We start from the raw sequence: 27828 nt of genomic DNA, 5'->3' as shown, positions 1-27828 counted from the left end.
TATTGCTGTATAAAGCAAACACAAAGTTCACTAGCTACCAACAAATTCAGGTACCTTTAACTGTATAAAAATCATATATTATCTGACTGTACTATCTAAGTTGGATAAATATTATTTATATTGTCAGTTTCTTACTCTTCCCAAGAAACAAGTCACTCCAAAGGTCACAAGTCATTTCAAAAAGATTCAAAGTTTCTGTAACAGCCCTTACTCCCTGTCACAGAGTTGTTTCAGGATTACTCCAGAATACATTCCCCCTCAAGAAAGGGCTTCCCAATCAACAAGGAAGAAACAAGTCATCCACACTGTTTAATTACATCACCCAGCTTCACACACAGGATGCATCTTTAGTAGGACAAAGGGTGTGTTCTTACTTCCAGTTAACTAACATGAGGTAAAATCCTAGCAAAGACAATGTAGTTTGTAGTTTTCACGTGAGCTTGGCAGGTTCAAGTGAACTCTAGTTTCTACCATAGTGTTCAACTCGATCTGCTAACTAACGTGATAACTACAGACTGCTTGGTCTTCTTAGGATTTTACCTCATGTTAGTTAACTGAAGCTTACCAACATGAGGTAAGAACACATAGTTTTTCTTAGCAAAGACAAGGCCTTAATGGCAATGAACTCGTTTCCTTGAATATGCATTTCTCCCCTTGTCTGGGCAGTTACTGGATGCTACATTTTAAACTGGCATTTAGACTCAAACTAGTTGGTTAAAGGCTCCTGTACCTAACAGATCATGTGAGTAGATTAAGAAAAGGAAAATCTAAGGCTGAATATCATCAAGATCACAGTGACTGCAAGATCTGTTTTCATGAATATTAATGCTAACAGTTTCCAATCACCACATCCCCCCCAAACCCTTTGAGAGGTCTGTCACAAAGATTAATAATGACCTACATCATAGAATTGTTGGGGACAATGGGGCATGGCCACTAGGTAACTCGAAGGGATGGAAGACCACGAGTGTCGATGAAGCCCCCTCCCACTACGCCCAAGTGTCCTTGGCCCGCCCCCCGGCCTGAAGGCACTCGCAGCAGTTACGCGCAGTAGGCCCAAGTGTCCTTGGCCCCCCGCCTGGAGGCACTCGCAGCAGTTATGCTGAGGATCTGCAACAATATGTTGCAGAGTCAGACTGCCTGAAACTAAACAAGGCCAAACAAGACAGATATGGAAGAACAATGCTGAATAAAGCAGCTTTATGTATGGTTTAACAGCTGGTACAGAGAACAAGGGAACTAGCTGGTAACTGGATTGGCCGGCTATATGGATACTTAGGGCAGCTTGCTATTGGATAAGTATGCTGAAGGAAGGATGTATAAAAGCCTGTGTAACTTCCTGCTCTGGATGCAGGATTTGAGATTCTAATCTCCCTGTACCTTCTTTGAAGCTTCAAATAAACTTTTCTGCTTCTCCACCCCATTGTGATTATTGGGTGATGCATACCGGGCAGCGAACCCCTGCTGTTGCTCGCCTCTGGCACTGGGTGCCGGCAACAGAATTGTAGGACTGGAAGAGACCTCGAGAGGTCATCTAGCCCAGTCCCCTGCACTCGTGGCAGGACTAAGTACTATCTAGACCATCCCTGACAGGTGTTTGTCTAATCTGCTCTTAGAAATCTCCAACGACAGAGGTTCCACAACCTCTCTAGGCAATTTATTCCAATGCTTAACCATCCTGACAGTTAGGAAGTTTTTCCTAATGTCCAATCTAAATCACCCTTGTTGCAATTTAAGCCCACTGCGTCTTGTCCTATCCTCAGAGGTTAAGGAGAACAATTTTTCCCCTTCCTCCTTGTAACGACCTTTTATGTACTTGAAAACTGTTATCATGTCCCTTCTAAGTCTTCTCTTCTCCAGACAAAACAAACCCAATTTTTTCAATCTTCCCTCATACATCATGTTTTCTAGACCTTTAATCATTTTTGTTGCTCTTCTCTGGATTTTCTCCAATTTGTTCACATCTTTCCTGAAATGTGGCGCCAGGAACTGGATACAATACTCCAGTTGAGGCCTAATCAGCATGGAGTAGAGCAGAAGAATTACTTCTTGTGTCTTGCTTACAACACTCCTGCTAATACATTCCAGAATGATGGTTGCTTTTTTTACACTGTTGACTCATATTTAGCTTGTGATCCACTATGAGACCTCTTTCTGCAGTACTCCTTCCTAGGTAGTCATTTACCATTTTGTTGCAATGCTTCCAGAAGAATGGTCATGTGGTTAAAACAACAGGAAAGGAAGTCTGGAGATCTAGATTCTATTCCTGGCTCTATTAAAAAGACTTCTTGTATGACTCTGTGCAAGTCACTTGACCTCTCTGTAATTCAGTCTCTCCATTTGTAAAACGGGGAAATATTCATTAATCCATTTGTACGAATTAATTCATTAGTATTTGTAAATATTAATGCTTTGAGATCCTTAATTGGAAGGCCCTATGGAAGTGAACACTATTAACCAGCATTTAATTGATGGTATTAAAACAAAGGAGATGATACAAATATATATTAAGTTTAAGATACACTAACATTTCAAGGAAAGAAATACTCACTTTTTGCATCTATGAGCCTTTCTCGTGGTGCAGTATCAGAAGAAGAGAGCTGCTCTTTAACTTTTGCAATATCCTTAGGATGAAGGTAGTCAAACAAACTCTGACCAATCAGATCATTCTGTAGATATGGAATATTAAATCAGAAATTAAAAATAAATACATATGTTAAAATTTGGGAAATATTGCATACATTTTAAAGAGTCACTTAGTTTGTCAGTCTACAATGACAGCCTGTTCAGTCTATTGCAGTCAAAGTTTGGGCCTCTTTTTTCCCCTGAAAGGGTTTATTCCCAATTATATATCAAGTATTCATTGTAAAATCACAACTAAAACATAGTCATGTCTCTCAAAGCTTTTAGAATATGTACCCTGAACGAAAGGCTGGCCAAAAGAGTATTTTTTTGAATTTAGTTTTGAAGTTCATAGAATATTAATGATGGAGAAGAGGGTACAGAAAATTAAGGATATGGTAGTATCATAACAAGAGGTTTGGTAAAAGTCAAGCCTTGTATTAAGTGTACATTAAACCTTTGGTATGATTATGCTAATTATTTTTCAGTGTTGCTTGTCCTGTTAGATGGTAGCATAAGAATAATTTGTACTTTGCTCAGATTCCTCATCTTGTCAAATCTCACCCATATTTAAATCATTCTCCCTTGCACTGTTCCCATGAACATCTACTTATATAATACTGGCATTTTCCCCCACATCCAGCTACTATTGACTCAAATATATTTTGATTTGTTGGTAAACTGATTTAAATGCAACATTGTCTACACAGAGGGTTCCTGTTGCCTGATGACAAAAGTTGACTCCCAGTACAAACCTTATGTGACTTTACTTAATTAACAAGAAGGGAAGGGCAATCAAGTTAGATAAAACAGGAACTAAATGGAAACATTTTCCAGAACAAGAGTAAAATTTTCAAAAGTGTCCAATTGACATCAGAGCCTAAGCGCCACTTTCAAAATTCATCTAGGAGCCTAAGTCATTTAGGCACTTCTGATAATGTTATCCCAAGCTTTTTTAGAGGCGAAACAAAAAAACAATCAGATAGTTTTGTAAGTGGTAAAGTAGAGTAGATATTCCTCTGCACTTCCTGGGTGCAGCTGAAACCAGAAGCAGTATTACCAAAGGAAGTTTTTTTCCAATCCAGCAGAAACCAGAAATTTTTGTAAATCTTGCAGATTAGCCGGTTTCTGAAATAATTCTAGACTCAAACATAGACATTTCAGATGAATACGCCCAAGTTTAGATGTGTATCCAAACAAAACCTTTCAATCTCTTGAGGTCTGTCCATTATTAGTTCCCAAGGTACAGTTCCCAACAATACCTGACTGTAGTTGAGGATCTTGAAGACAGATTCTGAAACAAACAGTATCTTCCCTCTATCACAGCCCACAACAAACAGAAATCCATCTGCTGCCTAATGAGGAAAGATAATTGTATTATTTTTAAAAAACAATTACATCTTTTTAGCATTTAGTTACCTTTGTTACACAGTAGGATTTCGATATTAACATTAATATCGTTGCATCTATAGAAATAACTGAATTAACAAACTATGAAATTATGATAAAAGCTTAAAAATTTTTTGCACTTGGAATTAGATTTTTGGCACTATTTTTCTTAATAATGACAAGAATATAAAGACAATTTCAGCAGTAGTAAAAGCTCACATCTTTTCATGTAATATTATAGTTGTACACTAAGCAATTCCTTAAATTAATTTTTTAAAAAAACATTAACTAATCTTCTTGTGTTTGACCTATATTTATTACATTTTAAATTCATTTGACTTCTTTTGGAAAATAAGTGTGGCCCGGATCTTGCAGACATTTCTCTGCATGTGAGTAGTTCCACTTAACTCAAGAGGACTCATGTACATGAGCATTTGTGTGGATCAGGCCCTAATTTTGTAAATTCATATAAATCACAGAACTGTTTAAATAACTCAGTCCTGCATATATGCTATTTGGTCATTTAAATGAGATTTGTGAAGCACTGCAAGCCTATTAAATCAATTTCTAAGTCTGTGCTTAAGTATTAGAACAAAAAGGCTATAGCTTATGTTTTTATAGTGCTGACAAAGCATATAGATTTTATTTTTGCAATCAGTTGAAATACATCTGTATGTTGTTTCCTCACCAATCTTAGTTATGACTTTTATGCATCAACTGATTATATGCTGAAAATTGTATCAAATGATGGTGGGTTGTTTTTTGTTTTTTTTTTGTAAAAAAGGCCATGAGCCAGTAAGAAGTGAGCTGAAAACAACAGTGTTCATTTATTTACTTCTAACTTAATTAACCAAACAACTGAAAATCCTGACAACTAGGTGGTAGGGTACTTTTATGTCAAAATGCTTTTATGTGAAAATATTTTGAACTGGCCACTTATTTTTGGTCCTTCCATTTTTAGGTGCCCAACCTGATACTTGTGGCTGGATTTTCAGGTGTTGAGTATCCTCTCAAATTCCACTAACTTCAAAGTGGAGTTGCAGGGGTTTATCATCTTTGAAAATCAAGACTATCTATCTCAAGTTGCCCTATGGGTCTGGCTAAAGACATAATTACTGGGATCTTTCCCTTCATGAGAATTAAATTTATACATTTTTTTAAACGAAAGTTTTAAATTTAGCATTTTTAAGTTGAAATATACCCTGAGAATAAGATGTTTTAATTCATCATCTGAGAGAAAAGCAGGTTTGTAGTTTGCTTCTGTATATGGGTTTGTGGCACCTTAAAGAAAAAAGAAAAGAGTGAATACCTCCTGTAAATAAACTTAATATACATCCATCTACTATACAGAAATATACTCTTGTTTACAAAGACTTTTTCTTCCGTGCCTTTTGATGCTCCCTCATGTTTTTTTCCAGCTGTATTCTAATTGCTAGTATCTTTTTCACAAGTGGAACCCAGCTGAAGACAACTCAGAAAAGATTGAACGCTGGCTGGAAAAAACACCGAAGTACACACTGAAGACAAGAATAGGCAGTAATTCAACCGTTAATAACCCTTTAAGGCGGGGTTTCTCAAACTTCATTGCACCGCGACCCCCTTCTGACAACAAAAATTACTACACGACCCCAAGAGCGGGGACTGAGCTCGCCCGAGCCCTGTTGTCCTGAGTGGGGGGACAAAGCCAAAGCCCGAGCCCCATCGCCCCAAATGGGGGGGGGGGACTGCAAAGTTGAAACCTAAGGGCTTCAGTCCCAGGCAGGGGGCCAGTAACCTGAGCCACACTGCCCAAGGCTGAAGCCATTGGGCTTTGGCCCCAGGCAGTTGGGCTTGGGCTTCAGCTTCAGCCCTGAGTAGGGGGGCTTGGGCTTTGGCCACAGGCCCCAGCAAGTCTAAGCCAGCCCCGGCGACCCCATTAAAATGGGGTCCCGACCTACTTTGGGATCCTGATCCCCAGTTTGAGAACCACTGCTTTAAGGAATAAGAATATTCATCTTCACACAAGTGTTTTCCAAATGTTTTGCTGTGCCTTGTCCAAGTGTGCTCTCCACAACAGAACAAAAACTGAGAAATTATTGAAGAGACTTTCGTTTTCCATCTTTAAATAATTTCTTGAATGTAGACTCTAGTCAACAGTGGCTGAAAGTCATTACTATCTGATGGCTACTCAGTGGCCTATGTGAAATGAACTGGTGATCTCAATCCAATTCTTACTGTTCATGTCTCATCAGAGGCCAAGAATTTGCATAAGCATTGAGAATGAACTACCATTCACTTCTACAGATGAGGCAGCTTCCAATGCTGTCATGCCACCCATGTCGTACCAATTCTAAAGTAATTCTTCTGATACAATGTCCTTTGAAAAGCAATAAATTGAGTTAAATTGGTAATGAGGATGCTGATGGCAAATTATAGCCTTACCAATTAAAAGTAGCACAGGAAGTTAGATTCTTTAACAGGGTAAGAGACAACAAATGTAATGTAAGATGTAATGCCTGATAATTCACAAGACAGAAACAAAATGAATGCCTCCTGGTCCTCCTCTGAGCCACCTTCCCACCTCAACTACTGACAATTATTAAAGTAACCTGCATAATTATGGCACTATATATATTTATTTAGATTTCAGCTATTTAACTATATATATCTATATATATATCTTTTCATTAACTTAGTTTCACTCTGTACCATCTCTGCAGTAAAACCTATACTAACTGTTTATATACAATACTCAAGTGCCAAAAGACTGTTTTTCTCCCCATCCTCAGATAAAAGCACACCAATCTTGTAAATTAATAAAAATAGACAGAGAATGTTATAGTTAGGGTTCTGTTAGGAAAGTCTCTATGTAACCTTGTTTTGAGCTGCCATTAATTATCTCCAAAATTTTTCTTTTGGGTTGAAGATAGCCATACAATCTCAACGAAATTACAAATTCTTTGAAAGTTTGGCCAAAAGAGCCAGTCAGCTGTCTGAGTTAGCACAGCATTGAATTAATATGTACTTTTCCCGATTAAAGAGTATCTAGATCTTGTGCATGGATAACTCAATCAGAGGGGTAGGCAGTGTTAACTCAAACAGTTAATCATGTAGATAGACATCTCTGAGGAACTATCTTCAAATTTTCAAAATAAAAATTCATCTATATATTGCTTTTGTGCATATAGTGCTAAATTTCTAGTGAGTCATTATTTGTAGTTCTTTACATGACCATATTGTTCAGTAAACACATTAGCATCGATAGTTACATTGGGGTGGTTTGGGGAACCTATTCCACTGAAAAGTTCGTTAGTTATATATGGTTTCTATTTTACAGAACTGTAGCAAAAAGTTAGCATTTGTGTTTTCTTCTCCCTCTCTCCTAGTCTTTTCTTTCTTTTCTTTTTTTTTAAACAAAACAGAGATGTTAAATGTTAAATACTTGTTTTGATAAAACTGTAGTTAAAAAGTTAACCACACAAATCTCAAAATTCAAAAGGTAATGCTCCTACAGAAACCTCAACCTTAGTATTTTATACTTGTAGCATTTTGTTGTCCTGCTTTTCTGGTTAAATATATATAATAAAATATACATTACAGCTGAAATTCACCCAGGTGCAGAAAGCTGGCATAAGATCTTCAGCAACAATATTAAGTCCTGGAGGGCACAGCCTATGTGTCACAAAGGGGTCTCTGTGCTGGCCTGCATAAACAAGAATGGGCTGGGCTGAGTGAGGATCTACTGGATCAACGATTAAATGGATCCAGAGACCCTAGCAGCCCATTTCTCTGATATGAAACAGCAGGAAATGGCAGTAAACCTGCTTATAGATGATACTCTTCTGTACACTGATCCTGGGTTTTGGGGCTGAATTTTGCGTCCCTACACTATGCATTATGCACCACATGGGTGAGTTACCTTTCCTGTACAAAACTTGCCTTTATGTTGCCTGTCTTCTGCATTGTTTAACTGCAAACTTACATTGCCCTTAATTAGTAAGCCAGTTTCAGACTGCTTTTGGTCTCAAAGCTGATTTAAATGAATGCTGTCAAAGCAGAGTCAATTTGTGCCACGATTCTACCACTTTATCATCCCTCACAGAGATTATGTCTGCCAAGAGCATGAGTAAGCTAATATAAATAAGGGATTCTGCAGAAGGTACAGTGATGTCCATGCTAACACATATGGACCATGCTCTCAGTTCGTAAGCTCCAGACCAGAACACACCTCATAGCTCAATGCAGAACAAAGATAAGAATTTTTTTAACTCACCTCGTAATGTTTTCATATGCTGAACAGCCATTCTCAGTACAGTAAGTTTATCTAGCTTTCGGGACATAGCATTGCACGTTGGTACCAAAGATGCCAATTCATCAATAAAACTGTTCATTTTATCTCGACGTCTTTTTTCAATCTGGCTATGAGCCTCTCTAAGCAATAACAAAATTTAAGATTGAATAGCATAATGAAGTTTCAAACGGTCAGAAAAAATAAAAAACAACTAATTTTAAAGTAGTAGACTACAAGGCCCATCCTGCACCCCTTATTCATAAGGACACACACACAAAAGTAGTCCTACTGAAGTGAATATTAAAAGTTAATTACTTGTGTGAATAAGGGTTATTTATGGGAGTAAAGGTGAAAGGATGGGGCCCTAATTTAGCATCAGATACTCATATCATAGGCAGCACTGTATGCTGCCTTATTTACAATAAATACTAACATTATCTGATAAGCAGGTTCTACCTATCTATCTTAGGTTTTTTATACTGCTGCCTGGGTATCTGAGCACATCTACTGAGGTACTACAAGAATTATGTAAAATCAAGATCAAGATCATATATGCATAAGTACCCCTGTGTACAGAACTGGATGAGATAACAATTCATGCCAAAGAATAGCATTAAAAAGTGTAAATACTATAATTCACTATAATATTCAAATTCCTTGCTGAAGTTTGTGCTTTATGTAAATAAGTTTCCTATTCATCCTATAAATTACTGTTAAAAATATTTTGGAAAACAGCCCTACACTAGGCTCTTCCTATTGCTTAGAGAAACTGCAGAGCAGCGTATCATTTTGACATTGCACGTTCAAATTCAAAGTGGCTTTTTTTGTTTGTTTTATATATATTACATGTACTGTAGCACTTTACAGCCTGGTAATGCTATAACACTTTTCGCATGCAATGCTTTTGGTTCAATGTAAAGGGAGTTAGCCATGCTATTTCTATTTAATGTTAATGGAAATTACTTTTTAATTACACATTCCCAATAAAAATATACTATATTAGTATTTTCATAAAATTGTATGCAGTTCTTAAAAGAACAAATCTTTAAAACTGAAAACAGATGGAAAAGCCAAACAGAAAAAAGCCCAGATATAAGCTTTTACTTTGAGACTCAGGCACAGGTGCACAAAGTCCCTAACGTGACAGGAAAACAAGAATATCATCTTTTTTCAATAAGTTAGTTAAGAAATAAAATAGTTTACCTTGCATTTTTTATTCTGCCTTGTTGGTCTGTATATTCCAACCTGATGAGGAGGAAGTTAAATTACAAAGTCACAGGTTTATTGCCATTATTTTCTACATAATTTTCTAATAATTGCTTTTGTATACACTAAGTAGCTGTTGGTCTTTAGTTACAACAATATTGTGGGGGTCATGCTAAGTTTAGAAAGGATTTTTATTTACAGTAGGTTTTCCCAGTAAGGTTCATGTTACTTTCTATTCTAGCTTTAACATGAAGCCTTGATCCTGCAAATTCTCAGACCCACATGGAGCCCAGCCCCTGAGACTTCAGTGACAAGCCACACAAATGAAAGAGTTCACCCACAAGGATCTGGTCTCTAATTAAATCTCTTGGAGTGCACATTTTGGTAATAGTGTAACAGTACCTTCCGTGCTGGTCTTCTTTATCTGTATCCATACCTTCTCTACAAAAATCAAAACAAAACAGCATGTCAGAAATACAGTGGAATTAGCAAATGTCAACTTGTTTATGAAATAATAATTTATTCATGCTTCTTAAAGGAAAATCACACACAGTTATTGGAAAAATCATTAATGAATTGTTTCTTTTGTCTTTAAACCCTTTAGTACAAAAAATAATACACCAATTTATTCAGAGAACATAAAAATGTTTCTGTGAAAGAGTACGAGGGGCCACATCAGTGGAATAAACCAAGATGTTCAAGTAATTGTACCAGGCAGTAAAACAGGCTTCAATTCAGAGAAGGCATCAGTGTTATTAAAATGTCCTTTAATCTACAGACACGTCCTTTTAAGTTTTTCTTCTAAGCAGAAATACTTTTAATCCATTAACAGTCAACTTGCATTTGCAAAACAGAAACAAAAGATTCACAGTAGCAGATTAATTATTGACTCTAAAAATAGTCACTCTAAGTTCCACATCTTCAAACTTCAAAGTCTTCAGCTAACAGTCAAAAGTTCTTCATGTTCTGTTTAATCTTTACTTAAGGTCACTTCTAAACGGAACATGACTAAGTTATTTAGACTTCTCATTCTGTTTAAGACTCCTTTTTGACTCTTGGTGTTCACATTCTTGCATGGAGTCTGCAGGTGCAGATCAATGAAACAGAAAAATTCTCTCTCTATACCCCTCCCCTATTTATTTAAAGATTTGTTCTTGAACTCCTATTTCAGAGCACCACAATTCATTTTCTACATTTTAAAGTCTTTTCTATATCAGTTCAATGGGAATCTGGAAGTACCTCTCAATATAGGGTTTGCTTTGAAATTCATCTGTGAGCTAATATTCATAAAGGACTTCAGTACATTGGTGCTAGGGAACTCCTACCAGTGGATTCTAACCTAGGAGTCTACCTGTAAAGATCTGAGGGTGCAAGTTCTCAGTTTCAGTGGGTCTAGAACCTGGGATGGTGAAGGCCCTGAGGTCTGACACTCCCTCATCTCCACAAAGAGAGACGGATGAAACATCACCTCACCAATCCTGGAAGGACAGACCCGCACAGGAAGTCCTATCAGAATGCCCAATTGGCTCATGCCCACTACATAAGCCAGGAAGTGACCAGGGTGGGCTGTCCAAGCAACCAAGCAGAATGTATGTTGCTGCCGGGTCAGATCCCGCTCTCACCCGCCCCCTGAGATATGCATTGAAATCACTCTTCCCAGTTCCTGCTCTGCTCCAGTTCTGTTCCTGCACTTACCCTCTGTTCCTGCCTTGCTTCGTGCCTGATCCTTGTCTTCTTTCTGGCTCCTGTCCCTATACTCCTCTCCTGACCATTGGCTATCAGTTCCATCTCTGACCCCAGTTCATCTTCTGGCTACCAACTTCTGACTCTGAATCCAGCTCTGCCACATTGCCTTGCACATCCCTCTCCAGCCAAAGAGCACACTGGATCTTGTCAAAACTAATCAACAGGGCCCTCCTGTTGTCCAATCTCCCAGGAAGATCCCTGGGCCTTACTGGTGTATAATTTGACCTTCATAGGGCGTATAACCAGCATAGATTAGATCAGGGGACAAATGGAAGACCGCATTTCGAACACTCTGGCACTTGGCGTATCTGGTTATGCCATTTGGGTTAACCAATGTTCCTGCCACCTTCCAACACTTTGTCAACAACATGTTCTGGGACAGTCTGGACCAGTTTGTAATTTTCTACTGTGATAATACACTGATATTTTCTGAGACTCCTGAGCAGCACAGTGATCACATCCAGTTCATCCTGGAAAGAAGTACGGAGTGTATGTCAAGCTCCATAAATGTACATTAGACCAGCAATCCTCTGAGTTTGTGGGGTATATCATTTCCCCCCTCAGGTAATCTGAACGGACCGTCAGAAAATTGAAGCAATCCACATCTAGGCGGCACCCAGACTCTCCGGGAGATGCAACACTTTCTGGGATTAGCAAAATTTTATCAGAGATTCATTTAAAACTTTTCAGGAAAAATAGCCCCCCACCCTCCCTTCTCCACAAATCCATTAAGTTCATTTGGTCATCTGAAGCATAATAAGCATTCGATCAGCTCAAGATTGCCTTCACAACCACCTCCATTTTAGGACATCCAGGCCCCAATCAGCAGTTCATGGTAGAAACAGGCAAAAGAGTCCTGTGGCACCTTACAGACTAACAGACGTATACTAACAGTCTGGTAGAAACAGATGCTTCTAGTATAACTCTGGGTGCTGTCCTGTCCCAATAGGCTGTCCTGTCCCAATCAGTACTACACCTTTGTGCACATTATTGATGCAAGCTTATACCACTGAATTTCGGAACTACGAAATACTGGACACAGAACTGCTCATCATTAAATCCACTTTCAAAAAGTAGTGACACTATCCGGAGAGGCTTGACATCCAGTACAGGTATTCCCCAATCATAAAAACATGAGTATCTCCAGAGGGCTTGGGCCCTGAGCCAAAGACAGCTCCAGTGAGCACTATTCTTCTCCCGATTTAACGTCACCATTTCATACTGTCCAGGAACCAGCAATGGGAAAGCAGACACCCTCTTATGTAACGGGGAATATTACCAAGAAAACAAGGAGCCCAACTCAGAACCACCCCATCTCCTGAAGCCCTGTAACTTTGTTTACACCGTGACCTGATAACCATCCTTCAGAGAGTTGCTCAAGAAGACCTTTCTGGAAGGTTCCACCTAGGAAGGGAATGGCCAAAGTGCAACAATCCACATGGGATGGGAGTGACATATGCCAGTGGGTACATATACATTTTGCCAGGGCATGCCCTGTTAGAGACATTACATTTATGCCATGACGCCCCATTCGCAGGCCTCTTTGGTTGCCTCAAGGCTTTTTGCACGATCACTCATTTCTTCTGGTGGCTTGGTATGCATGTGGAAGTCTGGGCCTTTGCAGATTCTTGCACCATATGTGCTCATACTAGGACACCTTGGGTAAGAACCTAATATCTCTGGAGACTCTGGCCATACCTGGATCTCAATCACTCTGGACTTTGCTGTGAAGCTCCCACACTCTGAGGGCCACACCATAGTTGTAGGCTGACTAATTAAAATGGCCCATTTCATTTCCTGTGATTGTCAGCCTTTGGCCAAAACAACAGCCCAGCTGCTGGTGACACACATCATTTGCTCTCAGACCAAATCATCCCTGACCGAGAGCCAATATTTGTGTCTCAATTCTGACAGAAGATAATCCAACTAATAGATGTTCATGCATCCACCCCCACTGCGTATCACTCCCAGACCAGTGGGCAGCTGGAGAGAGTCAAGTCAAGTATTGGAACAATACTTGTGTGCTTTATTAACTTCCATTGGGAAAACAGAATCTCCCTGTTACCATACATCAAGTACTCCTACAATGGTGCCGATCATGTCTCCTCTGGGCAGAGTCCCTTCTTTTCAAATTTTGGATATCATCTCCATTTCCACCCTGTGTTACCCACAGACTCCCCAAAGCTGGTGGCCATCAACTGGGTCCAGTGAATTCACCATATCCAAGATTAACTCCGCAATACCTGGCTGAGGCTAAAAAAGCCTACAAGTTGTTTATGGGCTGGTAACACCAAGAATGTTTGGTGTTTGTTGTGAACCAGAACATCTGGCTCATCGCAAATCATGTCAGGGTGATCAGGCCTTCTTAATAGTTAAACAATTAGTTCCTCAGTCCTTTCCAAACCTGCAAATAGGGTGCAGCAGAGTCGCATATAAGCTTCAACTTCCCCAGTCCCTCTGCATCCACCAAGTGTCCCAGGCATCAATTCTCAAGCCCTGCATAGAGAATCCCTTCCTGGATTGGTCTCAACAACCCACCAGTCAAGATTTAGAGGCATGAAGAATATATCGTGCACAAAATCCTTGACTCCTGTCTGCAGCGAAGCTGCCTCCAATACTTCACAGACTGGAAAGGTTACCATCCCAAGGGATGATCCTGAGACCCCATGACCCACGTCCATGCCCCTGAGCTAGTGGAAAATTTTTACTGGGATCATCCCAACAAGCCAGGCCCAGTGGCGCCCCAGAAGGGAGCACACCTAAGTATAAGAATCCTGGGGTTCAGGTTCTCAGTTTCAGTGGGTCTACAACCTGGGTCTCTAACACTCCCCCGTTGCCAGCAAGGGAGATGGTTGAAGCACCACCTCATCAATCCTGGAAGGTCACACCCCCCAGAAAGTCCCATTGGAATGCCCAAGATGTGCGGATGCCTGATTGGCTCCTACTCACTATGTAAGTGACCAACCCTTTCCAGGAAGTGACCAGAGAGGACTGTCTGAGCAACTGAGCAGACTTTACATTGCTGTTGCACTGGATCCCGCCCTTATTTGTCTCCTGCAATCTTTATTCAACCCATTCCTGGTTCCAAATGGGCACCCAAAATGTGGTTTTGGGTGCCCAACTTGTGACATCTGAAAGGGCTGACTTTCAGAAAGTAGGTGCTCACATTTTCTGAAAATCACTCCCGTTTAAGGCATCTCAGATTGGCACCCAAAATCATTAGTCACATTTGAAAAATCTGGATCTCAAAAATAAAGGTCCAATTCTGATCGCCACTGAAGGACCTTTATACTGCTCTAGCAGCTTCCAAAGCAGCCTACAAGTTCCTTGGTCCCTTACATGGTAGGCATAGTATTCAATTTACACAACTTTGTTTCAATGCTCATCTAATAAGCATATTTTTAGCATGAGGAGTAGAGTACTCCAAACTGTACATTAGAAGACATTCCGTATCATCAAAAAAGAGCAGAACTTGAGTAGTTTGTTGAGGTCATCAGAGTCTCAATCAAAAATAAAAACTTTGTTACAGATATTCTGTGGGGGAGGGGATGAGAGAGAGATTATTGTTTATACTTACTCAAAGGAAAATCCATCAAGTCTGGAAAGATAAAGAAAAAATTATTACTCAATGTACAAAGAGCGTTAGTGCTTACTAGACTACATTCTGCTAATTGCTATTGTTTGTCTTAATTTCCAGTTTTTCCCCATTCATATACACTGACATGCAATTTTGTAGTCTGGAAAAGCAAATAATTTTCATAATCTAAAGTGATAAAATTGTTTATAACCTACTTCCAAAGGGAGCAACTCCCTCCTGGTTATGGTGTGTCTTGTGGTCAGGAGAAGAGAACTGTCAAAGATTATTAAACTTAGGCTTTAAGGAATCAGTGTGTTCTATCACTTATTTAACTCTTAAGTACAAATTCTACCCCTGAGATTAATGTTAGGACATATCCAAGAGCAGACTTTGTCTTTCTGCAGGAAAGGAGGAATTCAGCAGTGCTATCCATTCAGAAAGATAAATATGGAAAAATGCTCTCTTGAGGTAGCAGAAGTTGATAAAATAAAGAATGCTCCAGCTAAATGTGCTAAGATTCATTTAAATTTAGAACAGCGATTTTATTCCAAAAAGGCTGGTCAAATGAATATTGCAGGTGAAAATGTATACAGTACATATGTCCAGAGTCTCCAAAGACTACTAGAATTCTGAATCTGGATTTCCCTAAAGTAGAAACTGTCCTCAGGGATCCTACTCAAAGAATCTTAATTTACTTCATAACTGACATGCTCAATATGGATTAAAAAATTGTCCAGACTCAGGAACTAGGACGAAAGAATCTGTACAGACTTATGTGAAAACGGGCTATACTCCAAATGGAAATAATTGTGTTAAATAATCGATAAGAGCTTCCTGTAAATTATTCTGACTTTTACTCTTTTACACAGTGATTTAAAGCCTTTGGGTTGGTCTTGAGGTGCTTACTACAGAATATGGATTATCTATTCTGACATTCATCAGAAATGACTAAAATCTTCTCTTTCCTAAAAATGTCCTACTTTCCATTTCCTCCTACTAGTTAGGCATACTAAATCCTTATGGTCTAAATTATCTGCATTCATTTCCCAGCTTCATATTTCTACTGTAAGTATCCCTACAATATTGACAGTAAAAAAAGGAACATAATAGAATCTTTCATTAAAAACAAAGAGTTGGGTCCTTATCAAATTCCTATTAGATCAACTGCTTGGCTCAGCCTTGTTTTACCTGGGCATTAGAGCAAATCACAGAACACTGGTCAGGGCAAAGAACCAGGCAACAGGACATCTGAGGTCTACTCTCAGTTCTGACATTGATTTACTGTATGACCTTACTTAAGATTTGTAACATTACGAAGTTTAAATACTATTTCTCATGTTTGCCCAATCCATTTGCATCAGCATGACTTCTAACATTCCAAATCTCTGAGCAGTTTTCAAATGAAAAAATAAAACAAACTACTAGAAAAATGTTTGCCTTTTCCTAAGAACTTCACCCCAATATATAGAATTGCTCTGCAAATGTTGCCATTAAAATTACATTGGTTTGTGGTCCAGGAAGGACAATATTCTACTTTGGAAAAGTTACAGGTTCAAGTTCTGATCTCCCTCAACACATGAGCACTAGAAATGGAAATTTTATTTTATTATAAAGCCAGGAATTTCCCCTTTCTGTTGGGATAAAGCTTTTATTTACAGAAGTTCCAATATTCATATAAACACAGGTTATCAAATGTGTTCAAGAAACTATGCCAAAACACATTACTTCTTCATAGCAAAACTGCAATAGGGTAGAAAAGATAAGTATTCCTCTCAACTGAGTTAAAATTAATAGAAATCATACTTACTGATAATCAGTAGAACTTCCTTTCCTTTTCCTATTGCAATCCATTCCTGAAGTGCTAAGGGAACTGGAGATTAGGTTGGTGGGTCCTGGTGACATAAAATCACTAATTGTAGAAGAGATGTCCATCCTTTGGTCAGCCATTGGATCGTCTGGAATTACCAAAAAAAGAAGCATGTGGGTCTCTTACTTTTGCATTATATTTAAAAAGAAAAAAACTACAAATTTTGTTTTAAACAAAGCAACCCCCCAAAAAAACGAAGCTAAGAGAATTTGCTAGAGATGAATTTACATAATTTATGTTCACTATAAAACCAGCACACTTACGAAATTCTGAAGAGAAATTAAATTTCTTTTAGTTAACAGTGTTCAACAACACGTATGACAAATACTTAATAGTATATAACTAAGACAGTTTTCTCTAAAAGTTGTGTGACTTAAAGTCAAGCAATGTTTCATACAGCTGCCAGGATGTGCCAGGCTAAGTAACATAACGTGATCAATTTCTTAAAATGCTGTCTTACACTACATTGTTAACTGCAATCTGTTAAGCACAAACACATAAGCAATAAGTGTGGAATACCTAGAAGTGGGGGCAGGCTTAAAAAACAGATCAAAGCATCGTAACAGCTATATAAGGGAAAAGAAACAAGGCAGAAGATGTGGCAGAGGATGGGTGAATTGGATAAAAAGTACTAGAAAGGGAACTAAGGAAAACATAAAGGTGTAAGGTAGTAAAAAACTGGAGTGGAAAGAGAACCAACAAAACAAACAAAAAACTCTGAGATGGCTTAAAAAGACTGAGCAGAGGTGCAAAAGAAATCAATTAGCCTTAATAATGTTTTAGAGTACTATAGACCAAATAACCCACTTAATTATATTTCGCAAGGAACACTGCCAGAATACTGTATGTAATAAAATATTAGACATCCAAAGTAACTATATATCAGCAGCAACTAAATAACAATGGACAGTTCTTACTTTAAAACTTACTTTCTGGAAGCCTAGCTCCAACCTAGAAGAAAAGGTCTGCACTCAATCTGCTAGCTGATTCTGCCTCAGCAATCACCTTAAAACTTCTTTCATGCTCTGCTGTTTGTTAGTCAAGCTATTTCAAAAACCTGAATGCGAAGAAAACAAAAGAGCCATATCTCTCTTAAAATATGTCTGCTTTGTCCAGCCAACCCCTTTTAAAATTAAGTTTGACAAAGATGTCCTGGGAGGTGTTAGTTAGTTAGAAATAAAAAACAAAAACAAAACAAAAAACTGCTGTCTAAGACAGCTAAATTTTAATTCTCCGTGATCAACCACAAAATTTCTGGTTTCAGAGTAGCAGCCGTGTTAGTCTGTATTCACAAAAAGAAAAGGAGTACTTGTGTCACCTTAGTTAGTCTCTAAGGTGCCACTAGTACTCTTTTTCTTTTCACAAAACTTCTGTTAACTATATAGCACAACAGGTGTACCTGGCACCTCACAACAAGTAATGTCCCTGCCTGAAGCAGCTTACAATCTTTGAATACATACAGTAATATTAGCGGTTTAATTAGAAGCAGGAGCACAGTTAAAGGAGATAAGTAATCAAAAATAAAGCCAAGGAAATGGGTTTCAAATGGACATATCAACTTAAACACATTTCTTCCAATTTTTTGGCAGAAATTTGCCTAGCGTTCTAAGAACATCTGAGATCACTATAAGTGAAAAGACATCAGTTTTATGTTGTGCATTTGAGAGCACTTTGTATCTACTTAGTGTCACTGTATTCCTGTTTGTTTATTTGTATCTTTAACACAGAAATAGGGGGAAACCAACTATTTTTTTAATACTAGGAAAACATGATTAGCTCTTTGAAATTTCTCCACATAAAATACTGAATTTGACCATGTTATTTCTAAATGGAAACCTGCTCTGTGCTGTCAAACAACTGGATATAGAGGAGAGGAACTGTTGGTCCGAGCAGAGACAGGGAATAAATGGGAGCAAGGCTTCTATCAGAGTCATGCTTAGTTAGGCGATGAGGAAGCTTGGGTCAGGAGCACAGAGCCCTCCAAACATCCATAGGAATTTCCTTGGCATCTTTTGGGATAGCTACTGGTTAGGAGAGCTATGCTCCATGCTTGCTCTAGGCTGATTGGGGACAAGTCCTGCACCATCCTGATGGCATGACTAACAGGAAATTCTTTGGACCTTGTACCTGGTGCAATTATTACACCAATGAAAAGTGAGCGTAACACACTGCCAAATCAGAATGGTAGCACTTTGCACTAACTGTTCACTCATGTAAATGACTACACAAGGTGCAATGATGAATTGAGACCTCCAATTCCTGGCTGCCCCTTCTTCCACCCTCACCCTGTACAGAAAGGCTGATTGGCCCTTAATCTCAAACAAAGAAGGCAGGGATATATTTTGATCTTCATATGCTAAAATCTTGTAATAATATTCTTAATTACATGACATGTTTTAAAAAAGGCAAAGACTATAATAAAGTGGCATGATAAACAGAAATTACAACCATACTGACAAGAAATACTGAGTACTGGTTAGGGAGTTGTCTACAAAATAAGGCTCTGATCCAGCCACAAGGCTCCTATGACTGCAGCATCTGGGATTAAATTTCCTCTTCCCCATCAGATAAAACAGTAAGATTCTCGAACTTTATAAATTAAGTTGTGTCAGTTATCAAACATCCTAAACTTTTTAAAACTACTTGCACCAAAACAACTCTAACTCTGCCCTCAAAATTAAGACTAGGCAAATAGCATATAGCACATTAACATAGTTTCTCCTCACTTCTAGAGAAAAAGCATCCACTGACAACTCAAACTGTTCCAGAGTTACATACTATGGACAGTCAAACCTTAATAGCATATTTTCGTCCCAGGCAAACAGAACTTTTATAATCCAGTAACAATGCCAAATGCTATATAACAAAGGAGAAAAAATTACAGAAATTGAACTGGCAGTATGGCAGACTGATGGAAGAAAATTAAAAAAGTAGGAAAATTATGAGATGTACCATACTCCATCATGAAGGACTGAATGCTTTTAGCAGAATAAAGTTATGAGAAAAATGATGACAAAACATTCATACAGGGAGGAGGATGTTTTCCCCTATAGCACAATCTTTTACCATCATTACACAAAACTATTGCTTTCAAGCAGTCCTGACAGTTTATTAACTTGTCTCTAGGAAAGACTGAAAGAAGCAAACTTCTTCTGGATCATTATTCGCTTCTTTAATTATTCTGGCATGATTAAAACTTAGAAGGCTTGTTTATACATAAATGAAGGTTAGGTTCGTATAGTTCTGTGGACAGTACAAGTCTGAACAGCAACATGAAACCTTGCATTGACTGAGTCTGGTGGGCTTCAGCATCATGTTCTGCAGCTTTATCTCAAAATTAGAAATATTAATATCAGGAGTTTTAATAATCATACAGTGAGGCCATGCTCTGGTTGGCCCTGTTAGTCAAAGTGAGATTTTTGCCCTTGCTGTAACATTTATTGGTTCTACACCTTGTGGCTGTACGGACTCATGTAAATGAGGTTTTGGATATGATGTCTTACGGCAAAACTTTGTGCACTGCTCATTTACCAGATTTAAGCATATCTGAATGCTGATACAACCCAGCTGGACAGCAAATGAGAATTTATTGCTACTTAAGGAAGCATCATCACAGAAGGTGAAAGATCAGATGCAGAAGTCAGCACCAGAATAGCAAGAGCATATTAACATCTGATGAGAAGGGACATAAATCTGAAGATTAAATTCCAACTCTTAAAAACATGCATTGGGTCTGTGTTAAATGATGGCTGTAAAACACAGATATTCAAACAAGCAGTAATAAAGAAATATGCTGTTATAGAAGTATTTTGAAAATATCGTGTAATGAATGAAAAAGTACTGGTGAGAATTGGAATTCAGCAAATGTAAGTCAGAGATCTTATGAAAAAAAAAGAGATTTGATTTGCAGGGCATATTTTAGGGGTTCAGTGGGTGATGTATGTGTCTGAGCCCTGGAGGGGCAAGTTGATCCCAGGCCAATGGGAGTGCGGAGTCGGTGTTTGAGCGGGGGCAGCGCGTGGAGCCCTGTGCCCCCAGCCCAGGAGCTGGACCTGCTGTTGGCTGCTTCCGGGGCGCAGCGTAGTGTCGGAACAGGTAGGGACTTGCTTGCCTTAGCCAGGCAGCACCACTGACGGGACTTTTAATGGCCCCGTCAGTGATGCTGACCAGAGCCGCTGCAACCCAGTCCCTTCCATTCCACTACCCAGCTCTGGGTCGTGACCCACAGTTTGAAAACCACTGAATTAGTCTCTTCACCTCTGCCTCTTCATCACTCTCCCCTCCCCAATGTCTTACTTTGCTTCTCTTCTCTCGGTAACACAGCTAAGCATCTAATGCTAGAAGTACCATCTCATCCAGATGGTCACTATGCTGCTTGAGTACTGTGCATCCATGGCACAATCCTCCAACCTGAGATAAACTCTGAGCATCACATATGGCATCTAAAATAAACCAATTTAAAAGACTCCAGCAGTACTTAGGAACAAAAGATTGCTTTAGGAACAGCATGTTTTTATTTTGCATGAGTAAGTTTTCACACAAAAAGCTACATTCTGAAGTTCATTTCAAAATATGTCTATACATCTCAATGATAATAAATAATCAGTCTAGCAATTAAATGTTCATTTAATTCTGCTGCTACTAAAATATTTGTAAATATATAAAAAGCAAAAGCATCTACCTGAAGGATTAAAAATGTTCCTAAAAGCAAACTATTTTAAAGGATCTGGGTAATTAAATGAAAAACAAAACAAAACCCCCCCAAAAAAAAAAAAACTTACTATATGGACTTATAACAAAATGTATAACAATCCCTCCCACAATGCTCACATCAGTCCTGAAAACCAGAATCTTACATTTCAGTCTCATGTCCATTTAAACAGCCATGTTATAAATCCCTTGAAATGAGGTTTAAAATGGAAACACTGTCAACCCCACAATCAGTGCATCACCAGCATCTCCCGTAATAAATTCTCAACTGCCTTGTAATAGTTACTAATTACAATGCTTTTTTAAAAATTTGGTTAAAAGGTAGATTTTGTAACTTTTTTCAGCTTCCAGCTGGTAATTGCTCAACTGTACAAAAAATTCCATAAATAATGCAACACTACACTACTGTAACACACTATAAACACCCACAGACATAAACACAGTCAAATTCTTCCAATTATGACCCTGAGCTTGTTGCCAAGATACTTCAAGGACCTACTTGAAAGAATGCCATATAGGCCACTTCCTGATTAAACTTCCTTGTAGAAAAGAACCAAAGCATGGTGTCACTGCCCCACATCATGCATCTTCTCTCTGCAGTCTCTCCCTTTATATCTGAACACTTCATTATTTTTCTTGTATTTTATCTTCATTCCTATTAGCTGCACTGAAATTCAAGAGAGGCAAATCAGACACTAAAAAACAAATCCTAATTGTTCATCTGTGTTTTGTTTTGTTTTCCTTTTAAGTGCCAGTTGTCACGTGATTGGCTTAATCATACAGCAAAGCTGATCACGAGTACAGGAACACCTCACTGAGCAAATCAAGGTCAGAGCAAAAGTAGGTCAACTAACTCTGCCTAGGCACCCATCTGGGAGTCAAGACCTCTTTACGCAAGCACTGCCAGCTTCAGCAATGCCTAGGGCAAGATTCTACTACTGCCATCATACAACAATTATTTATTTCAAAAGAAACTTCACGGAGCCTTGTTGTGAATCACAAGCATGTAATAACATAAAAGCATTCTTTCACAATTACAGAATAAATGTGTGGTATAGTTTCCATGAGAAATATAACTGAGGGGACACCAATCTTGTTTATGGAAAGTGCCTGGACCAAAAATAGTCAGATAACTGCATCTATTAAGGAAATTCTTCATTTCCTTTTCATAGTAATACTTCATGTCTCAGAAGCTGAAAATTGCACAATATGGACTAGCTAGACATACAAGAATATTTTAAAAATTGGCTTAAAGAAGACCAACTGGGTTTGATCTTGGATATTTTGTGTTTTCAATTTCAAAAAATCAATTTTACTTTAAAAGAAAGCTGAAGACATTTTGCTCACCATGACATCCTGAAATTTCACACAGGAATAATGTCTAACTGTAAGCTGTATGACATAATATTAATAGTTACATTTTGTATTTAACTGGGGCCACAGGTGTTAATTGGGACTAGTTTTAACAGGAATTGTAAAACCTATGCTGGCACTCTGTATTTAATATTCACTTACTTCAATCTTTCTGAAGACTCTTTTTTTCCTTCATGTGTGGGAGGGGAAATAGTACTTGGCTCTCAACATTAAATAAATAAATAGAGAGGTAATATATACTAAGGGATTGAAGCAGCTTTAAAATGCTTTGAGCTAGACTCAGGTATTCCTACTCATGTTGAATAGCACCTTACTCTATGATACAGTTGGAGAGTCAGGAGCTACTCAGTTTGAGTAAGGGTATCAGAATCCATCTCTAAATTATTAAAATAATTTGTTGAGGACAGTAAACTTTGTTTCTAAGCTCTCTATTGTAATTGACTAATACTGTATCCTATGTACCAGCCACAGGAGAGGGAGATGGCACAGGATCTGCTCCAGCAGCTCTGAGCTACCTAAAGGATCCCTTGTGGCTAACACAGTGATGCAAAGCTGTCCTAATGTGTGGGCACATCTGATTTGCAGTATTTCTATTATTCTAAGTAAAGATCTGATCCAAAGCCCACTGAAGTCAACTTTTTCCATTTACTTCAACTGGTTTTGGACAAATAAATAGAATACTTCAACAGGTCTTGGATCAAATCGCTTATCAAGTGAGAATGCCTTGGCTCTGATAAATCTCCTGATTTGCACATATTGAGCCATGTCGCTCCTGATCCACAGCCAAAAGTAGAAAATCTGCTGTCTTTTGGCCATATTATACCATTTACTCTAGTGGATTTGAATAACATTCAAGCTTAAAAAAAGGGGAACACTTTATGTAAGTCAACATTTAGATACAACACAGCCTCTTACTTTATTTTACAGCCCTGCTTCTTCACCAAGGATAGTTTTGAACACTGAGCGTTATGCTCTATGAAAATGAAATTCCCTCAGTATATGTTACCAGTCATCACAGATCCATATCCCAGGAGGAAAACATAGTTTACCTTGCTAGCTTTTGTGTTGAGGATGGAAGAGATATTTACAAATTACTTTTATATATTGACAAAGTAGATAGGTTTCTTATGTACCAAATCCATAGAGTAATCTAATGACAACAGATGCCTCATCAATTGAAGGAAATAAAGTTGATGCATACATTTATCTAGCATCCATAATGACTCCAGATCTTTCTGAAAGTTGGAAACTTTAAGCCACAGTTAATTGTCATGGCTCTTCATTTGGCACAGGAATTTTAGTTTTCCTTTCACATGGAGATTGCTATACATAGTATAAATGATGGAGCCAAACATACCGAATGCCAGACACTGTTATGTATGGAAATTTGATAAGTAAGAACATTGTGATTTGTGCAGTTCATGCCATATTAGACTTATTCAGGGGGACTGTACAACTGGCTTACTGTAATACTTTTGTCCACTATTACAATATTTATTAGAGAGGTACATATCCTCTGCTCCTCTTTGACATATGCCTTGGTTTACAGTATGTATCCATTTAGTATTACTTATTTGGTGGGTGGTTGTTTTCTTAAATATTGTTCTATGAAGAGTATCTATGTGCTTTTAAAAGAAATGTATTTGCCTACTTAGCTGTGTAAGGTATTCAACATTACATTTGTTTTTCATCCTCTTTATAAAGTGCAGGACTAATTTTTAAAGAATCTGTTCCTGCTTATACATTATTCCTGGAAACAGATCTTTGCAGAGATTCTTAAGTTTCCCATTAGTCCTTTTTAGCTATGTTGAGTATAATTCTTCAAAATTCTGAACTTCTATATTTCTTATTAGCCTGCATTATATATAAAACTGTACAGAAATAAAAGTAATAGATCAAAATTTTCTGTTAAAGAGATTGATATGATTATAACAGTTTGGGATATTTGGAATCCAAATGGCTATTTAAAACATATCCACAACTCTACCACAAATAAAAGCTTATTGTCAAAAGTGATGTGTGTGCCCTCTGCTCCTATGCCTAAAGGTGAACAAATAAAGTATTCTATTGCATCTGGGGAAGAAAAAGACATGGCATATAATGAGGCCCTACATCCTAGATTTCTACCCTTTTATTCCTCAAACACCACCTCATTTCAATTAAAGACAGATCTGGAGGAGTTGAAAATTTGACATTTATATTTATGGTTGTGGATTCCTTTTCTGATTTGGATGTTAATTCCTAGAGGCAGGTTGGAAAGCTTTTACAAAGTCTAAAAGAGCTTCCTCCTCCTTCATATGAGTCAAAAGCCCTCAGTAAGTGTTCTGCTCCTACACCCTCAGCACCAACTGATCTCTGGTCAAAAAACCCTCTACAATATCACCCCAGTTTGTTTTAAATAAAAAAACCACAGACATACATTAGATGTTATGATCCATCAATCCTCGAGGATAAGTTAGGCAAATTTAGAGATCAAATATTTTATTATATTCAACATTGCTGGTAATGAAAAACTTGAAGGGCCATTTTTGTATCAAAATTTACACTAAATGGATTTAAATACTATGTCTTCAGTTATAGATGTGATTGTTAACAACAGGCTAATCATATTCTCCTTTTCTCAAACAGTAGGCTGAAAAGCATACTCTTAATTATACTCAAAAGATGATGGGGAAAGACTCTCAATATTTAACTGCCCAACTAAAACCCCTCCAACGTGTTATTAAGGATCCACAACCTATCCTGAAGGATGACCCAACACTCTCACAAATCTTGGGAGACAGGCCAGTCCTTGCCTACAGACAGCCCCCCAACCTGAAGCAAATATTCACCAGCAACCACATATCACACAACAGAACCACTAACCCAGGAACCTATCCTTGCAACAAAGCCCGTTGCCAACTGTGCCCACATATCTATTCAGGGGACACCATCACAGGGCCTAATAACATCAGCCACACTATCAGAGGCTCGTTCACCTGCACATCCACCAGAGTGATATATGCCATCATGTGCCAGCAATGCCCTTCTGCCATGTACATTGGTCAAACTGGACAGTCTCTACGTAAAAGAATAAATGGACACAAATCAGATGTCAAGAATTATAACATTCATAAACCAGTCAGAGAACACTTCAATCTCTCTGGTCACGCGATTACAGACATGAAAGTTGCTATATTACAACAAAAAAGCTTCAAATCCAGACTCCAGCGAGAAACTGTTGAATTGGAATTCATTTACAAATTGGATACAATTAACTTAGGCTTGAATAGAGACTGGGAGTGGCTAAGTCATTATGCAAGGTAACCTATTTCCCCTTGTTTTTTCCTACCCGCCCCCTCCTCAGACGTTCTTGTTAAACCCTGGATTTGTGCTGGAAATGGCCCACCTTGATTATCATACACATTGTAAGGAGAGTGGTCACTTTAGATAAGCTATTACCAGCAGGAGAGTGGGTTTGTGTGTGGGGGGCAGGGGAGGAAGGGAGTGAGAAAACCTGGATTTGTGCTGGAAATGGCCCACCTTGATTATCATACACATTGTAAGGAGAGTGATCACTTTAGATAAGCTATTACCAGCAGGAGAGTGGGGTGGGAGGAGGTATTTTTTCATGCTTTGTGTGTATAAAAAGATCTTCTACACTTTCCACAGTATGCATCCGATGAAGTAAGCTGTAGCTCACGAAAGCTTATGCTCAAATAAATTGGTTAGTCTCTAAGGTGCCACAAGTACTCCTTTTCTTTTTGAAAATAACTGCTAATTCCAAAAGTCAGAATGTTTAAGAAAAAAGCCTAATCTTTTATTATGTTTCTGTTTGTTGTCCTCAGCATTCTTCAGCATCCAGATGTACTGGGAAATGTCCTTTTGTTAAAGATTTAATTTGAAAATATAGTGGGGCATTGGGCCTATTTGGTTAAATGACGAACATACGTAGCATCAGTTACTGCTCAAAAACTAAGAAGGTTACACAATGACATTGTGCTCTCCTTATTTATCAGGCAAGTAGCCCTTCATGATTTGCCAGTTTCCACATATACTGCCTATAAAAGTGCTGCAGGTAAATCATTTGAAGTCAACACCATATTAATGGTGGCACAGAGAGAAAAATCTCCTGGCTTCTCAACCTTTCCCCCTAGTGTTTTAAGCAAGGCTCTTTACAAATTTCTACTGTATTTCACACACTTGGTACACTACCTGGATTTCACTGTTTCAGCAGAGGTTGCTACATAGTGCTCTTTATTAAACCCTTTGCTACTGTTTTTCATCACTACCCATTCCCTCTGGAATCTTCCTTGGATCCTTTTGTTAATATTAATAGGCTTTCCTTTGAGACATTCCAAATGTACTACTTTATCTAGTGAGTCTGAGTTGGCTGCCTTCTTTCCAATATTTTAAAATGATCATGTTTAATTGGGACAATTGAGTCAAGGGGTCCTCCATGTCCAAAGTGGTGTAAGTCATACCACTGTGGTAGCTGCTATGGATGCACCCATCCCAAGATGGAACATTTGGATAAGTATGAGCTCTTCCTATCCTCTGATGCGGATATTTTTTGTGGAACCACAAGCTTAGCACAATGTGAAATTATCTCCTTGGAGGACTGCATCCAACTTATGTTTTGTTAACTTATTTTTATGTTTAGTAGTTTGTTCTTCAGAGAATGAGGAAGAGGAGCTGGGTTTCTGAGGTAGAGATAAGGGCAGACATTTAGTTCTAAGTGGCCGAACGAGAGCTCTCGAACAATGATATCTGAACGATTCTGACTCAGAGAAAGGCTAAGAGAGAAGAAACATTTGTGAGATTAATTATGTATGGGGACACCCTTGGTGGTGATGAACAGAGGAGGAAGGGAGTCATCTAGTTTCTCAGAGTTAGAGGATGTAAAGGTAAAAGGGTCACTTTTTACTTAAATAGCTTACTGATCCGGGGCGTTAAGCACATGCGTAAACTTAAACAAGAGTAGTCCTATTGAAGCTAATGGGACTACTCACATGCTTAAAGTTAGGTATGTGTCCAAGCACCTCGTGGAATCCAGACCTAACTTTTGTCAGGAAAGTATACTGACTA

The 27828-nt window shown here is 38.4% G+C and overlaps 1 protein-coding gene across 9 annotated transcripts in view; it reads right to left on the bottom strand.

The window, feature by feature from the left end:
* Positions 1-27828, bottom strand: part of BMAL1 (basic helix-loop-helix ARNT like 1) — an 84577-nt gene that overhangs the window by 29734 nt on the left and 27015 nt on the right. For 5 of the 9 annotated variants that reach the window (XM_077818437.1, XM_077818428.1, XM_077818434.1 and 2 more), the window contains 8 exons: positions 16618-16765; positions 14811-14831; positions 9890-9928; positions 9485-9526; positions 8264-8421; positions 5213-5292; positions 3885-3977; positions 2552-2669 (listed from right to left, as the gene is read on the bottom strand). In XM_077818437.1, coding sequence (XP_077674563.1) covers positions 2552-2669; positions 3885-3977; positions 5213-5292; positions 8264-8421; positions 9485-9526; positions 9890-9928; positions 14811-14831; positions 16618-16757 — 691 coding nt within the window. In that variant the 5' untranslated portion in view covers positions 16758-16765. Of the gene's footprint in view, positions 1-2551; positions 2670-3884; positions 3978-5212; positions 5293-8263; positions 8422-9484; positions 9527-9889; positions 9929-14810; positions 14832-16617; positions 16766-17594; positions 17735-25739; positions 25822-27828 lie in introns of all 9 variants that reach the window. The other 4 variants (XM_077818429.1, XM_077818431.1, XM_077818430.1 and 1 more) reach the window with 3 other exon arrangements.

The sequence above is a fragment of the Eretmochelys imbricata genome, chromosome 6 (assembly GCF_965152235.1).
Source record: "Eretmochelys imbricata isolate rEreImb1 chromosome 6, rEreImb1.hap1, whole genome shotgun sequence".
NCBI lineage: Eukaryota > Metazoa > Chordata > Testudines > Cheloniidae > Eretmochelys > Eretmochelys imbricata.
This window is presented reverse-complemented; position numbering and strand designations above follow the sequence as displayed.